The 17,665-nt window shown below is 35.5% G+C and overlaps 1 protein-coding gene across 2 annotated transcripts in view; it reads right to left on the bottom strand.

Moving 5' to 3' along the window:
* GXYLT1 (glucoside xylosyltransferase 1) overlaps positions 1-17,665 on the bottom strand; it is a 55,071-nt gene that overhangs the window by 9,405 nt on the left and 28,001 nt on the right. For both annotated transcript variants that reach the window (XM_066258124.1, XM_066258123.1), the window contains 2 exons: positions 9,711-9,834; positions 8,923-9,095 (listed from right to left, as the gene is read on the bottom strand). In XM_066258124.1, coding sequence (XP_066114221.1) covers positions 8,923-9,095; positions 9,711-9,834 — 297 coding nt within the window. The remainder of the gene's footprint in view (positions 1-8,922; positions 9,096-9,710; positions 9,835-17,665) is intronic.

Below are 17,665 nucleotides of genomic sequence, written 5' to 3' on the forward strand. Positions count from 1 at the left end.
AATTAGATAACTCAAGGTGTTTTCAAAGAACAGAACATGGTTTAAAAATACAGCAGAATGGCAGTGTAATCCAACAACTGCTGGGTACACCTACTTCTAAGAAGGCAGTAAGGAGGTAAACACTCAAGATCCCCTTGCAAAGAGAGTTATGTAAATATAAACAGGGTGTGAAGTAAATCAAAGTTAATACTGAAATACCAAGAAAAATAATTCAGAATGAAATACATTAAGCAGAAAATACCTTCCAGAGCAATAAAATGTTTTGTTCCCATTTTGATTTTGCAATTTTTATAATCTTAATATTTTTATTCACCCAACAACTAATATTTAACAAATATGTATGGAGTGTAAAAACCGATCTGCTGGTTGACAAAGCCAAGCATTTACAATTTTAAAATGACTCACATCCTTTATGATTCATATTGTTCACTGTATTCAATGGTTATGACTAAGTGTCTGAAACTTGCATAAATATTTTGGTCTGAATGCAATTCTTTTAAAAATTACATTTCTCACTGAATTATAGATAAGGGAAGATAAAAACCCTAACCAAAAGCACCATAAAAGGCTGATTAACTTCATTAAGTTGAAAAATAGCGAGTTACAAGAGACCCAAAACAAAAAAATTGTTAATTCAGTATCTGAAATCATTTTAAAAGATTTATTTTTTTTTTAAATCAAGTGTAATTTATTACCTTAAAACCATTACTCAGCTTTATAAAGGTACATATTTATAAAAGATCAAATAAATTAACAAGATTTAATTCTTTAATAATGGATTTTCAATGCTCAAAAGGGAACAAAGCAATGGCATTTTTATAAAAATGCCATTTCTTTTCTATCCAGCAAAGTCTCAGAACCCCCAAAAGTACTTTTCTTCATTTTTATCACCTTTTGACAACCCAAGAGAAAGCTCCATTAAAATACTATATTGATTTCTGAAAGCTACATTAAATGAACATCAACACTAAATTTTATAATTCTTTAATAAGTATAGCTGTTTCATGCCACAGTGTTATTACAGTTAAGTATTTTTATTCTCATTCCTATTAATGAGGCTGTAGTAGACCAGAGCTTTTCAGTCACTATCTCTGAATAAGAGTAAGAATCCAGCAAAAAGGGGCATCAATTCTTCTCCGGACCCCCATACCTAAACCAAATTAGCACTCCTCTGTTATTTACTTAAGTTTTGTCTTCACATCCATATAAGAGTAAGCAGTCTAGCCTAACAGAGAGCAGGCCTACATGAGAGAGAAGTGGTCACATATACTTCTCCCCAGGTGTCAGTGAATTGGCTGCATGCACAGAAAGTTATACTGCTCATTAAGCAAAATCATAAATTCAGTCCTCATTTGGATTTACCCATCTTGGTCCCCAACATATTCAGAGATCTGGTTCTACACATCAGTCTAGAGGTATCTGAAGTATACTCACCTCCCCTTGTCAAGCCACCTTAATTACACAGAAGGGGACTGTAAGAAAAGAAAAAGGAGAACAGATATCTGGAGCAGGGAAGGGGGGGGAGGAAGTATAATTTCCCCCCCAAATCCAATAAAACAAATGCTTAAATAGGCAAACCTCATTTACAAAGGCAACAAGGAAGATAAAATACTTAAGCATAAACTCAAGATATGTTCAAAATCTGTATAAAGAAAACTATAAAACATTCCTGAAAAATACAAATGGAAAGACAGATCTTATTAAGTTGTCTCAAAACCATCAAAATGTCAGCAGCCCTATACAGATACAGCTGAAACACTCCCAATAATACCAACAAGATTTTTACATAAATGAATTGATATTGTGGGAAAATAAATATATAAGATCTAGGAAAACACTGAGAAGGGCAGCTATGAAGAGGCTGTTGTAGTCCTACCAGACAATAAAACACAGCATAAAGCCCTTATAAGTAAGTTAGTGTGGTATTAGTGCAAAATGAACAGACCAATGAAAGAAAACAGAAAATCAGAAATTACAAATGCAACTTTATATGATTAAGTCACTATCTCAAACTTTGGGTTAAAGTAGACTTTTAAATAAATGGTGTAGGGACAACAAGACTGCTATTTGGAAAAAGATCAAATTAGATCCATTCCTCACCCAATACAAAAGTGTAAATTACAAACTGAGCTAAGAATTAAATGTAATTAAGTAAAATACTACATAGGTGATTTTTTCTATAACCTGAGTGTAGTTAGGAAAAGGTTTCTGAATTATGACTTTTAAAAAGAAATGCTGGAGTGACATCAGAGAAATGGTGCCATGAGGGTGCTCCCGATATTTCCCCTTGAAATTTCAACAAATTCAACAACTAAAGACAGAGAAAAAATCTCAGAAGCACCTGAAATATACACACACCAAAGGTATGACTGGGTGAAGAGGTGGCTGAATATATAATCCATTCTGAAGGAAGTAAGACGGAGAACAGGGTATTCCAAGTAGACTGACTTATGAGCTCGGTTACAGAACGAGTTAAATTCGTATCTCAAAGTACCACTGTACATTAAATGTAAATGGATTGAACTCACCAATAGAAAGGCACAGAGTAGCAAAGTGGATCAAAAAAGAAAAACCAACTGTATGCTGCCTTCAAGAAACACATCTAAGTTACAAAGATAAAAACAAATTCAAAGTGAAAGGTTGGAAAACGATTCTCCAAGCAAATAACATCCAAAGAAAAGTAGGTGTAGCCATACTTATATCTAACAATGCTGACTACAAGGCAGCTAAGATAATCAGAGACAAAGATGGTAATTTCATTACAATAAAGGGGACACTAAATCAAGAAGACATAACACTTCTTAATATATATGAACCAAACCAAGGAGCACCAAAGTATATAACACATCTATCTGATCTAAAAATAAAAACCGACAAAAATACAATCATACCTCAAAACACTGCTGACGGCCCTAGATCATTCATCCAAACAGAAAATCAATAGAGAAATAAGGGCCTTAAATGAAACACTAGAAAAACTGGATATGATAGAACATCTACAGGACATTTCATCCCAAAACACCTGAGTATACATTTTTCTCCAATGTACATGGAACATTCTCAAGAACTAATCATATGTTGGGCCACAAAACTACCATCAACAAATTCAAGAAAGACTGAAATTATACCAAGCATATTCTCTGACCATAAAGCTTTGAAACTAGAATTCAACTGCAAAAAAGAAGTAAACAAACCCACAAAAATGTGGAAACTAAACAATATACTTCTAAAAAATGAGTGGGTCAAAGAAGAAATAAAAGCAGAGATCAAAGATACATATAGACAAATGAAAATGACAATACAACATATTAGTATCTCTGAAATGCAGCAAAAGCAGTAATAAGAGGGAAGTTCATATCACTACAGGCTTATATGAACAAACAAGAGAGAGCCCAAGTAAACAACTTAAAATCACATCTTAAGAAACTAGAAAAAGAAGAACAAAGGCAACCCAAAACCAGCAGAAAAAAGGAAATAATAAAAATCAGAGCAGAAATAAATGAAACAGAGAACAGAAAACCTATAGAAAAAAATTAATAAAACAAGGAACTGGTTCTTTGAAAAGATCAACAAAATTGACAAACCCGTGGCAAGATTCACTAAGGAAAAAAGAGAAAGGACTCATATAAACAAAATCCAAAATGAAAGAGGAGAAATCACCACAGATATCATGGATACAAAGAATTATTGTAGAATACTATGAAAAACTATATGCCACCAAATTTAACAATCTAGAAGAAATGGATAAATTCTCAGAATAATACAATCTTCCTAGACTGAATCATGATGAAGCAGAAAGCCTAAACAGACCCATAAGCAGGGAGGAAATAGAAACAACTATCAAATACCTCCCCAAAAATAGAAGTCCGGGGCCAGACGGCTATACTAGTGAATGCTATCAAACATTCAAAGAAGACTTGGTTCCTATTCTACTCAAAGTCTTCCAAAAAAGAAGCAGCAATACATCCAAACACATTTTATGAGGCCAATATAACCCTCACACCAAAACCTGGCAAGGACAACATGAAAAAAGAAAACTACGGACCAATATCTCTAATGAATACAGATGTTAAAATCCTAAACAAAATACTAGCAAATCAAATATAATAACACATTAAAAAATAATTCATCATGATCAAGTGGGATTCATCCCGGAATCACAAAGATGGTTCACCATACATAAAATAGTTAACATAATACACCATATCAACCAAACAAAGAACAAAAACCATATGATCCTATCAATAGATGCAGAAAAGGCATTCGATAAAATACAACATCATTTTATGTTTAAAACTACTCAACAAAATGGGTATAGAAGTAAAATATCTCAACATAATAAAGGTCATTTACGACAAATCATCAGCTAACATCATACTAAACAGCAAAAACTGAAGACTTTTCCTCTAAAATCAGGAACAAGACAAGGCTGGCCACTCTCTCTACTCTTATTCGACGTAGTGCTGAAAGTTCTAGCCAGAGCAGTCAGTCAAGAGAAAGAAATAAAAGGCCGATTCATACTGGGAAAGAAGTAAAGGTTTCACTTTTTGCACATATTATTCTGTACATCGAAAACCCCAAAGACTCCACAAAAAGACTATTAGAAACAATAAACCAATACAGTAAGGTTGCAGGATACAAAATTAATATACATTATTGCCTTCCTATATGTCAACAATGAAACATCAGAAAATGAACTAAAAAAAAATAATTCTTTTTACGGTTGCAACAAAAAAAAATACCTAGGAATAAACATAACAAAAAATGTAAAGGACCTATATAATGAAAACTACAAAGCATTAAGGGAAATGAAAGAACATACAATGGAAAAACATTCCTTGTTCTTGGTTAGGAAGAATAAATAATAGTCAAAATGACCATACTACCCAAAGCAACATACAAATTTAATGCAATTCCCATCAAAATTCCAATGTCATTTTTTAAAGAAATGGAACAAAAAATCATCAGGTTTATATGGAACTATAAAAAACTCCGAATAGCAAAGTAATCCTAAGGAAAAAGAACAAAGCTGGGGGCATTACAATACCTGAATTCAAATTATATTATAGAGCCACAATAATCGAAACAGCATGGTGTTGGCAGAAAAATAGACATTCAGACCAATGGAAAAGAATAGAGAGACCAGAAATAAAACCACATATATATGGTCAAATCATCTTTGATAAAGGAGCCAAAAACACACAATGGAGAAAAGAAAGCCTCTTCAATAAATGGTGCTGGGAAAACCGGAGAGCCACATGCAAAAAAATGAAACTCAACTACAGTTTGTCCCCTTGTACTAAAATTAATTCAAAATGGATCAAAGACCTAAATATAAGACCTGAAACAATAAATTACATAGAAGAAAACATAGGTACTAAACTTATGGACCTTGTCCATAACAAACATTTTATGAATTTAACTCCAAAGGCAAAGGAAGTAAAGGCAAAGATAAATGAATAGGACTACATCAGACTAAGAACCTTTTGCACAGCACAAGAAACTGGCAAGAAAACAAACAGCCAAATAAACGGAAGATGATATTTTCAAACAACAGCTCAGATAAGGGCCTAATATTCAAAATATACAAAGAACTCACAAAACTCAACAACAAACAAGCAAACAATCCAATAAAAAAATGGGAAGAGGACATGAACAGACACTTCTCCCAGGAAGAAACACAAATCAAGTGGCCAACAGATACATGAAAAGATGCTCATTTTCACTAGCTATTAGAGAAATGCAAATCAAAACTACAATGAGTTACCACCTCACCCCTGTTAGATTAGCTATTATCAACAAAACAGGTAATAACAAGTGTTGGAGAGGCTGTGGAGAAAAAGGAACCCTCATTCACTGTTGGTCGGAGTGTAAAGTAGTACAATTATTATGGAAGAAAGTATGGTGGTTCCTCAAAAAATTAAGAATAAAACTATCATATGACCCAGCAATTTCTAGACTGCGTATATACCCCCAAAACTCAAAAACACTGGTACATAAAGACACATGTAGCCCCATGTTCATTGCAGCATTGTTCACAGTGGCCAAGACATGGAAACAACCAAAAAGCCCTTCAATAGATGACTGGATAAAGAAGATGTGGTACATATATTATATACTATGGAATACTACTCAGATGTAAGAAATGATGACATAGGATCATTTACGACAACATGGAAGGACCTTGATAACATTATATGGAGTGAAATAAGTAAATCAGAAAAAAACTAAGAACTGTATAATTCCATACATAGGTGGGACACAAAATTGAGACTCACGGACATGGACAAGAGTGTAGAGGTTACCAGGGGGAGGGGAAGGGAGGAGAGGAAGGGGGTGGGGAGAGGGGTAGGGCATAAAGAAAATCAGATTGAAGGTGACAGAGAACAATTTGACTTTGGGTGATGGGTATACTAAATCACAGATAAAGGACTAATATCCCTAGTAAACAACGAACTTGCAGCCGGCCTGTGGTGGCACAGTGGATAAAGCATCAAACTGGAATACTGAGGTTGCCAGTTCAAAACCCAGGGCTTGCCCACTCAAGGCTCATATGAAAATCAACCAGTGAACAACTAACATGAAGCAACTATAAGCTGATAATTCTTACTCTATCCCTTTACCCCTTCTCTGTAATATAAACAAATGAAATCTTAAAAAAAAAAAAAAAAAGAACGTAAAACAATTGTCAGGGAGGAGATAAGACCAGATCAAAACACCTTCATAGTGAATGGCTGCACCACTTAATACATTCCATTGAAAGGGAAGGGGGGGTGGGGAACAGGCCTCCTGAAAAACTGTGGGCAGGAATGCAAATAAGCCCTTTGCAGGGAAAATAGGCAGTATCTTCAATCCAATAACCCCACTTCAAGAAATTTACCCTGAAGTTCCATCTCCCAATAATACAAGTACACATATGGCATGGTTATATGATACAATGCTGCATTATGATTATTCAAAATGTTGGAAAACTAACAAAATATTCAAACACAAGAGATGAGATGAATAAACTTTGGCACATATACAGAACAAAGTATCATTCAGCTATTTTAAAAAAAGGAATGAAAAAGATCTATATGAAATGCATGCATTCCCAAAATATTTTAAGTTAAAAAAGCAAAATGAAAAAATTATATAAACAGTAAGCTACCTTTTAAGAAAAGAGAAACTGTAAAGCATACATGTATATAAAAAAGACAAAGCAGAAAACAAAATTGGTAACTTATGGAGTGCAGCGGTTGGGATGATGGAGACGGGGAAGGAGTGATAGTTTTGAGTAAACCCTTACACAGTCTGACGTTTTGAATAATATTCCATACATCAAATTAAAGTTAAATCAACAAAGATAGAGGAGAAAAACTTAAAACTAAAAACATACTGAAACAAATGAACCCAATGGTATCTGAAATGAATAAAAACCTCACTCAAAGGGAAGATAAAAGAACTAATCCAAGTAACTTCAAAACACAATATGGAGTGCACAGTCTCATCGGGGGGCAATGGAGAAAATAAAAAACTGGAAACAATCCTGAACTCTTCTTAAGAGGTTGGTTTTTTGTGAAAAGAGGAGCAAAGATAATGGTATGAATAAAGCATTTTTCAAATTATTTCAGATGTGCCCGGCCAGGTGGTGGCACAGTGGATAGAGCATCAGATTGGGATGCAGAGGACCCAGGTTCGAAATCCCGAGGTTGCCAGCTTGAGCGCAGGCTCATCTGGTTTGAGCAAGGATCACCAACTTGAGCCCAAGGTCGCTGGCTTGAGCAAGGGGTCACTCGCTTCTGCTGTAGCCCCCAAATCAAGACACACATGAGAAAGCAATCAATGAACAACTAAAGTGTTGCAATGAAGAATTGATGCTTCTCATTTCTCTCCCTGTCTGTCTGTCCCTATTTGTCCCTCTCTCTCTCTCTCTCTGTCACAAAAACAAAACAAAAAAACAAATTATTTTAGATGTACTATAATATTAAGCAAATGCCTTATATTAGGAGCCAAGATTCTAACTGTAAAAGGAGGTAAAATACACTGCTCACAATAACCAGGGGATCAGGAACATGCAGATACTCCAGGACTTTAAGCCTTTTGAATAGTGAGTGCATTTTCACCAATGAAACAAAATTTGGTTTTGCATCTCATTTGCATAATCAACTTTCTTTGACTTGTTATTTGCTTTTCTGATGCTCTTATTTAATAATAAAAAAATCAAATGCTTCTTTTTCTATTGTTTCATATTCATTTTGAAATATCCCCTAATTTTTGTGAGCAGTATACAAACAGAGTTGCAAAGGCAAGGAAAGGCCTTGGGGTAATAATGGCAGTGAAGGCAATGTGTGGATGCATGATTGTGATTATGAGTGTGTATTTATATTTCCAAGCTCTGTTACTGAAAGGGTTAAAAAGTGAAAACGCCTTTGTAGGAATAAGCATGTCTAGTATCCGGAGCCCACCAAAAGGAACCAGAGTTCCTTTGACAAATAAATAGCTCATTTCAGGGCTACAGTAGGAAATGTATATCATGAAGAGACTGGAATAATTTGTTATGACAAATGAGGGACTCAAAATAATGACGGGAGTATGTCAAAGGGCACAAGAGGTAGCTGAAAGGATCTCCCAAATGGCCAAATTTTGAACAACATAAACAAAACAGAATATGCATAAATCATCAGAAAAAATACATACTGACTTCAAACTAATAATGTAGAGATAAATAAATGAGCAAAAAGGGAAGGGAGAGTGCCAAAGGTATATGTGGGAAAAATGGTTTAGAAAAAAAGATGTACATAGAAAGGGAACCAATGATAACGCAAACGGGGTATAATGTTGACAACATACCCATGTACAACAGTAAAGAATATGGAAATTCTTTGTATTATTCTTGCAGTTTTTCTATAGGCTTGCAATTATTTCCACATAAATGCTTACATTTCTCAGTGCTTCATAAATAGCTCTAAATGCTGGTTGCTTATCATCATGATAAACACCTCTGTTACCATGAAGAATAGAGATTCCTCCTTCTTCTGCTTCTTGGCAATTGCTTCCATATATACAATGATCTGGTCGATAATTCCATTGACACGGAAAAACAAAAAGGCTTTCTATGTGAAGAAAGACAAGACAATGAAGCAAATAACCCTAATTCCACAGAATTAACATTTTCAAAAACTTTAAAAATACAGCTCTGGCCCTTGCTGGTTGGCTCAGTAGATAGCTCATAGGTTCAGCGTATGGACATCCCAGGTTCAATCCCCGGTCAGAGCACACAAGAGAAGTGAATATCTGCTTGTCACCCCCTCCTTCTTCCCGCCTTCTTTCCCTCATCTACTCCCGTGGCCAGTGGCTCAACTGGTTTGAGCATTGACCCCTGGCCCTGAGGGTAGCTCAGTTGGCAGGCACTAAAAACAGGTCGGCTGATTGGAGCACTGACCCCAGGTTGCCAGGTGGATCCCAGCCAGGGCACATATGGGAGTCTGTCTCACTATCTCCCCTCCTCTCACTGAAAAAAAAAAAAAAAAATACAGCTTTCACAGAATAAAATTTAAAGTAGTAAAAAATACTTTTGGCATTTGTCTTTTCCTACTAAATCAATACTCAAGGAAAGTTTTATTCTGTCTTTAATGTAAGCCAAAATCAAATAAATGCTTTCTTCATTTTGACTAAACATTATCTACAATATTTTACAAATACAAAGAAATAAAGAAATAAATGATTACCTGGATTATGAAAAAATATGATATTCAAAAGATCTTGATCACCCCATGTGATATTCAGTTTGTACTTTTTGAGCAGTGGCATAAGTATATCTCCCCATTGTAGTCGAACAGCAGTCATATCATTCTGTTGGTAAACACATTAGAAAGATCCTCAGGCTCCCAGGTTCAAGATGGTAGCATAATGACAGTTCCCCATTTTCCCCTTAGCAATCATTCCAGAGCAACAAGAAGAAATACAAATTTCTCTTGTTATAAAATCAAGTGGCTCTAATGTAAACCTAAATGCGAGTAAGGCTGCCCAGCTGGAGTGGGTAAGATAACAAAAGAAGTTACCTGAAGCTGCATGTAGAAGTGATAATATTAATAAAGTTGGGAAATAAATGGAAAAAGGAAGTATGCAATAGTTTAGGCCCTATGGCTGCGATCTCATCTTAAAATACAGAGCATTTTAGTACCTATGTCATATGCCTAGACAGTGCCTATGTCTATGTCATAGAGTTCTTAAGGATTAAATATATAGTAACAACTATATACAAATAACAAATATATAATTGTCACTATATATTTAAAAAGAACTTGAGCCTGACCAGGCAGTGGCGCAGTGGATAGAGCATTGGACTGGGATACGAAAGACCCAGGTTCGAGACCCTGAGACCACCAGTTTGAGCGCAGGCTCATCTGGTTTGAGCAAAAGCTCACCAACGTGGACCCAAGGTCGCTGGCTCGAGCAAGGGTTTACTCGGTCTGCTGAAGGCCCACGGTCAAGGCACATATGAGAAAGCAATCAATGAACAACTAAGGTGTTGCAACGAAAAACTGATGACTGATACTTCTCATCTCTCTCTATTTCTGTCTATCCCTCTTTCTGACTCTGTCTCTGTTTAAAAAAAAAAAAAAAAGAACTTGAAACAGTACCTGACACAGGGTACATATCCACTTAGCTATCACTATTATTCGCATGATCACCATTATTCTTAGACTGATTGCTAATCTCTTACAATTGGCATTTTAAAGACAGCATTCAAAATTGGTATCAAAAATAGCAACTTCGCTGACAAGTTGACTCAATCGGTTAAGAGTGTTGTCCCAAAACAACAAGGTTGCAGGTTCAATCCCCAGTCAGGGCACATATAGGAAGCAGCCAGGAGATGCATGACTCAGTGGAACAACAAATGCTTCCCTTCCTCCTCCCACCTCTCTTTCTTCTCTGTCTCTCTAAAATTCAATGGAAATTGAACCCTGGCCAGATAGCTCTGGAGTGTTGTCCTGGAGCATGGAGGTTGCCAGTTTGATTCCCCGGTCAGGACACATACAGGAGCAACTTGATGTTCCTGTCCCTCTCTCCCTGCCTCACTCAGAAAAAATAAAAAGGGTACTGAATTTCATTAGTTGCCTTTTCAGCCTCATAGCTCATTAATTTAAAACACAAAGTAAGGAAACAGAATTGAAAGGGGGCTCTGGATTATATGAATCCGGATGAAGGGACAGAGTTGAGTAGTAAGCTTCTCATACCTCTATGACTCTCTTAAACTCTCCACACTTAAACCAGTATTCCTCAAAGTACAGCTTGCAGAATACCAATCAGTGAACTTTTTTTTATGCCTTTTATAAGACCAAGTACAGAAATTAAGAGTAAGATTTAGAAACTTTTATGGGTACTTAACAGAATAATCTTGTCTATTTAATCCAATATTTTTCTAGTAACTTATTTACATAATTTAAAAAAAATATTGGCTCATGACAGATGGTAAATTGACAAAACAGATCCTTCTCCAAAGTTTGAAAAACATCATTGTAAAAGCTATTCTAGGAACACAATAAACTCAGTAAGGTTATAAACAACCTATCTTTAAAGAAGAGAAAAAAAACTAGAATTCCTGAAATAATATATACATATTTAAACTAAATATGATCTTCCATACATTGTATTGCCTTTAAGTGAAGTTTGTCAGAATGCAGTCATCACAGTAATTATAAAATAATCAAAAGTCCCTCCCAAAAGAGTCTGGAAAATGACTGAAACTAATTTTAAGGAAAGAGTAAGAAATTATTTTATTGAAAGGATGTCTCTGAAATAAATTACTGAGCAGGTTAGCAAAATGTTCTTAGGATCTAAAAAGAAAAACATGAATTGCACAAGGACAAAGACCAGCAACACATTCAATATCAAGAGTGGTGGACCCACTGTACCATGCCATGTTCAAATCTCTAGTGGGTTCAATCTATGTAAATATAGACAGACAGATACAGATTTACACACACAAATACAAAAACAAATGCAGTGTGGGGCAAAAGGATGTTTACAGTTGTTCATATGGAAAATAATTCAATAAGACAAGAATAAATTGTTTTGTATACTCATACCTATAAACCTACTTTTGCCACACCCTGTATATATACATAAATATATCTATTCAAAGAATTAGCAATGAAATATATTACAAGGTCCAGTGTAGTCATGGGGGGAAAATTTAAAGGGGGGAAAAACACTTTATAACTACGTAAAAATAAAAATCCCACTAGAAAAATACTGGACAAGAAGCAACAACACTAATGTTATTTGCTGATGATATAACCTAGAATATCCAATACAGCAAATGAAAAAACAATGAGAAATGACTTTAATATCAAGGCATTATATACAAAAGGAGTTCAAATCAATAAAATCAGAAAAACACTCAACCAGAGAAAAGGTCCAAGGATATATGGACAAACAGCCATTTACAAATGAGGAAAAGGAAGTGGCTAAAAATTGTACAAAAAGATTTTTATCTACACTAGTGGCAGTCAGAAAAATACAAATGGAAATATATGACACATCTTCCAGCCATTTGACTTCATGTTCACACTAGTACACACAAACAACAAAACCAAGTCATCCATTCTCTACATACTCCACACACATTAACAATGGGATAGATGATGTATACTGACAAAAAGCAGTCAATTATATATTTACTAAGTAAAAAAAAGGTAAAGATATATAAAAGGACCCTATAAATAAGTGCTAATGTACATGTGTTATCAGTTTCAAATTACATTTTTAAAAGGGTCTGAAGAATATGATACATATCAAAATTTATGTCATTTGAGCAAAGAAATGAAAGCAGTGTTAAGGGGAAACTTGGTTGTCTTTTATTTGGGGGAGGGGATAATATTTTTTTTTTTTAATAAATTTTTATTAATGGTAATGGGATGACATTAATAAATCAGGGTACATATATTCAAAGAAAACATGTCTAGGTTATTTTGTCATCAAATTATGTTGCAAACCCCTCGCCCAAAGTCAGATTGTCCTCCGTCATCCTCTATCTAGTTCTCTGTGCCCCTCCCCCTCCCCCTAACTCTCTCCCTCCCTCCCTCCCATGTCCTCCCTCCCCCCCCACCCTTGGTAACCACCACACTCTTGTCCATGTCTCTTAGTCTCATTTTTATGTTCCACCAATGTATGGAATCATGTAGTTCTTGTTTTTTTCTGATTTGCTTATTTCACTCCTTATAATGTTATCAAGATCCCACCATTTTGCTGTAAATGATCTGATGTCATCATTTCTTATGGCTGAGTAGTATTCCATAGTGTATATGTGCCACATCTTCTTTATCCAGTCTTCTATTGAAGGGCTTTTTGGTTGTTTCCATGTCTTGGCCACTGTGAACAGTGCTGCAATGAACATGGGGCTACATGTGTCTTCACGTATCAATGTTTCTGAGGTTTTGGGGTATATACCCAGTAGAGGGATTGCTGGGTCATAAGGTAGTTCTATTTGCAGTTTTTTGAGGAACCACCATACTTTCCTCCATAATGGTTGTACTACTTTACAGTCCCACCAACAGTGAATGAGGGTTCCTTTTTCTCCACAGCCTCTCCAACATTTGCTATTACCCGTCTTGTTGATAATAGCTAATCTAACAGGAGTGAGGTGGTATCTCATTGTAGTTTTGATTTGCATTTCTCTAATAACTAATGAAGCTGAGCATCTTTTCATATATCTGTTGGCCATTTGTATCTCTTCCTGGGAGAAGTGTCTGTTCATGTGGGAGGGGATAATATTGACGAGTTTTTTTGAGCCAAACCGAGGACATATGCCAGGGAGCAAGATTTCAAATGCTCCTCGAACTTGTTTTATGACTCTGCATACAATGAATTATTTACGTTTTTATAAGCATGATTTAGTTTTGTAATTTAAAAAAACACAGGTTGGCAAAAGTAGGTTTATAGTTGTGAGCATGTGAAACACAGTTTATATTCTTGTATTATGATTTATCAATTATTATATTACTTTCCATATGAACTGCAAACCTACCCCCATATAAAGTTCTAATTTCCCAGTTTTAGCAAGCCTACTACCAAAATGCACATTATATTAAGATCAATTAGTTTCATTTTTAGAATTGTATATGATTTTGAAAATACATAGGTTCATTATCAGTCTACCTTATAAATATAAAATTGACAGGTGGCTATTCATACCATATTCCAACAATGCTAGAAACTGAAACTCATCAATTCCCAAAGGTTAGTCTATTAATCTCTGAAAAGTTCTATCCCTTTTGGTAAGATGTCCTTTGATATTCTGTTCTTATGAGATATAGCATATATAACCCAAAACAAGTACTCCGTCACATGCGTATTTCAAATATGAAAAACAACCGTGTCTACTCCATAGTAGTTCTCTTTTCCAATGTTTTCAGTAATTAACTAACAGCCTGGTTTCTAAAACTTTCTCTTTTTTTGACAGAGACAGAGAGAGGAACTGATATAAACAGACAGATAGGAAAAGAGAGAGATAAGAAGCATCAATTCTTCATTGCAGCTTCTTAGTTGTTCATTGATCGCTTTCTCATATGTGCCTTGACCTGGGGGTGGGGGGAGCTACGGCAGAGCAAGTGACCCCTTGATCAAGCCAGCAATTTTTGGGTTCAGGGCTTCAAGCCAATGACTTTTGGGCTCAAGCCAGCGACCATGGGGTCATGTCTATGATCCCACACTCAAGCTGGTGAGCCCGTGCTCAAACCAGATGAGCCTGCATTCAAGCCAGCAACCTCAAGAGTTTTGAACCTGGGTCCTCCACGTCCCAGTCCGATGCTCTATCCACTGCGCCACCGCCTGGTCAGGCTAGTTTCTAAAACTTTCATCTGTCTTTTGAGATTATCTATTAAGTTGCCACTTTATGCCAGACTCTATGCTAAATATTCTGAATACAAAATTAACGAAATATACTTCCTACACTCAGTAGGTAGAAAAAAAGACAAAAATTACTGTGTAAAGTAGTAATATGACAGGACATGAACAAGTTACTACAGCAAACACACAAGGAAAGGATTCTCAAGATGCCTTATTTGCCTGACCTGTGGTGGCACATTAGATAAGGTGTCAACCTGGAGCACTGGGCTCATCAGTTCAAAGCCCCTGGCTTGCCCAGAAATACAACAAGCAACTATGAGTTGATGCTTCCCGCTAACCCTCTTCTCTCTCTCTCTTCCCTCTCTAAAAATCAATAAAATAAAATCTCTTTAAAAAAGATAGCTTACTTATGTTCTTTGTTTTTTCTCTAATAAATAGAAAAATGCTAAGAACTATCCTAATAAGAATTCAATACTGCATGTACAATACACAAAGTATAAAGTAATAGCTTAACCCATTGTTACAGCACTATCAATCATTATGATAAAGAACAAAAAAAGTAGAATTTTACTATTTTTAATATATATAACTATAATACATCAGGTTAGAACTGAACAGCCATAAATGGTACAGTCAGGGAAACAGCAAAGCAATAAAAATTTAAAACATGGCCATTATCCTAAATGGGCAGTCTTACAGCTTTTCATGAGGTAAGACTATGGGGCAGCATTCACAGATCCATAAGAAACAATCTGGAAAGTTATTACAAGCAGTTCAGTTACATCACTAGACCTCTAAAATTTAAGATCTGTGCCAAATATTGTAAAATTAGGAAAAAATAAGGCAATGCTTGCTACAGATATAGCCTGAAAAGCAAACAGGAAAACAAGGAAAGCTTATGAAAGAGGAATTAAAAACTCAATAAAATTTGTAGAAGCATCTAAGCAACCATAAATGTAATATTTGAAAACAAAGCAAATTTGCACTGTTCCCACTGATGAAGAATAGGGCTGTCTGGAACATAGAGATAGTAGGTATGAAGCAAATAATTCCTACTGAATTAATGTACAATCATACCTCTCATTTTTTTTCTCCATTAAGTCATTAATGCACAGAAGAAAGCTAAAGTTTGAAAGTTTAGAAATCATTTCAACTTCCGTATCTACATCTCTGGCTGGTTTAAAACACACCACAGACAAAAAGAAAAGGGGAAGGGGAGAAACTGTTCAAGTATTTAAGAGTGGCATTTAAATAAGTAAAGAATTCAGTTAGAAATAATCATAGATTTGCACTACAGAGCTGTATTTTGAAATTTTTTAAAAATCAAACAATGGTGCAACACTAAGTTATCTCTAAGGTTCTTTGCAACACTAAAGTTCTTATAATTCTGTGAATTTCAAATGAAGGGTTACTGAGAAGTCATATTATTCCTCAGCAGATAATCTTACAGCACCATCTTCTGGTATAATATTACTGTGCATAGGAAAGGAAGAAAACTCATAGTTTCACATCTTAGTAAAATTTATGGTACATGAAATTTTAAAACTCAAGATAGATGGACAAATTGAGTAACTGAAAAAAGATGTTCACTGTTAAGCAAGAACACAAGCTACACCAATAATTTGCATTAAAGAATGTATTCAATTGTGGGAAATAAAAGTAAAATGAAATCAAGGATTTTAGAAAGGTTCAGAAAATGAAAAAGCTTTATTGAAAAAAGAAAACAGATTTATTAGATCTACAGAAGATAAGAGTAGATAAGAACAAAAAAGTAGAATTTTTACTATTTTTAATATATATAACTATAATACATCAGGTTAGAACTGAACAGATTTAAGTCAGACACGTAGAAAGGAGTAATAAATGACAAATTTAGAAACCACAAGAAAAATATCTGACAAAATATATGTATATATACATATATATACTCAAATCATATAGGACATAATACCTCTTTTTTTCTTTTTTTTACAGAGACAGAGAGAGAGTCAGATAGGGACAGACAGACAGGAATGGAGAGATGAGAAGCATCAATTATCAGTTTCTCATTGCACATTGTGACACCTTAGTGGGCTTAGTTGTTCACTGATTGCTTTCTCATATGTGCCTTGACTGTGGGCCTTCAGCAGACTGAGTAATCCTGGCTCGAGCCAGCGACCTTGGGTCCAAGCTGGTGAGCTTTTGCTAAAACCAGATGAGCCCACGCTCAAGCTGGCGACCTCGAGGTTTCGAACCTAGGTCCTCAGCATCCCAGTCCAATGCTCTATCCACTGTGCCACCACCTGGTCAGGCAGAACATAACACCTCTTAATGTTTACTTCAGTCCTAACTGGATGCAAAGGGATAAACAGTAAGTCTAGATGGATAGGTGTTTCAAAAGTCACTGTTTTTTAGCTAACATTTAAGTCAGGGGTCTCAAACTCACGGCCCGCCAAACAATTTTGTGCGGCCCGCAGACTAATCCACGAAGTTCAAAATATTTTGAATAAAATTAAGTAAGCCTAGGGGCCTACTTGTATTTTTCATTTCTCTAGCATCCTAGCTAGATATTAGCTTAGTTAACAGCAGTTGTGATGCGAACTACAGTTTCTGGTCGTTTTGTGACACTGAGTAAACTGCATGTATGATTGTGCTTGTTGTACTGACTTTTTTTTGTTTTCAACTGCAGTGAGAAAAGTGTTGTGTAACAGTTGCCTTTTGTAGACCTAGTGCGGCCCACCGAACGGCTGTGATCTTGCTCTGCGGCCCACATGCTGAGTTGAGTTTGAGACCCCTGATTTAAGTGCTTACTATGTGGTATGCTCTATACGTACATCTACTATGTGTTAGC

This window comes from Saccopteryx bilineata, chromosome 2 (genome assembly GCF_036850765.1).
Source record: "Saccopteryx bilineata isolate mSacBil1 chromosome 2, mSacBil1_pri_phased_curated, whole genome shotgun sequence".
Taxonomy (NCBI): Eukaryota; Metazoa; Chordata; class Mammalia; order Chiroptera; family Emballonuridae; genus Saccopteryx; species Saccopteryx bilineata.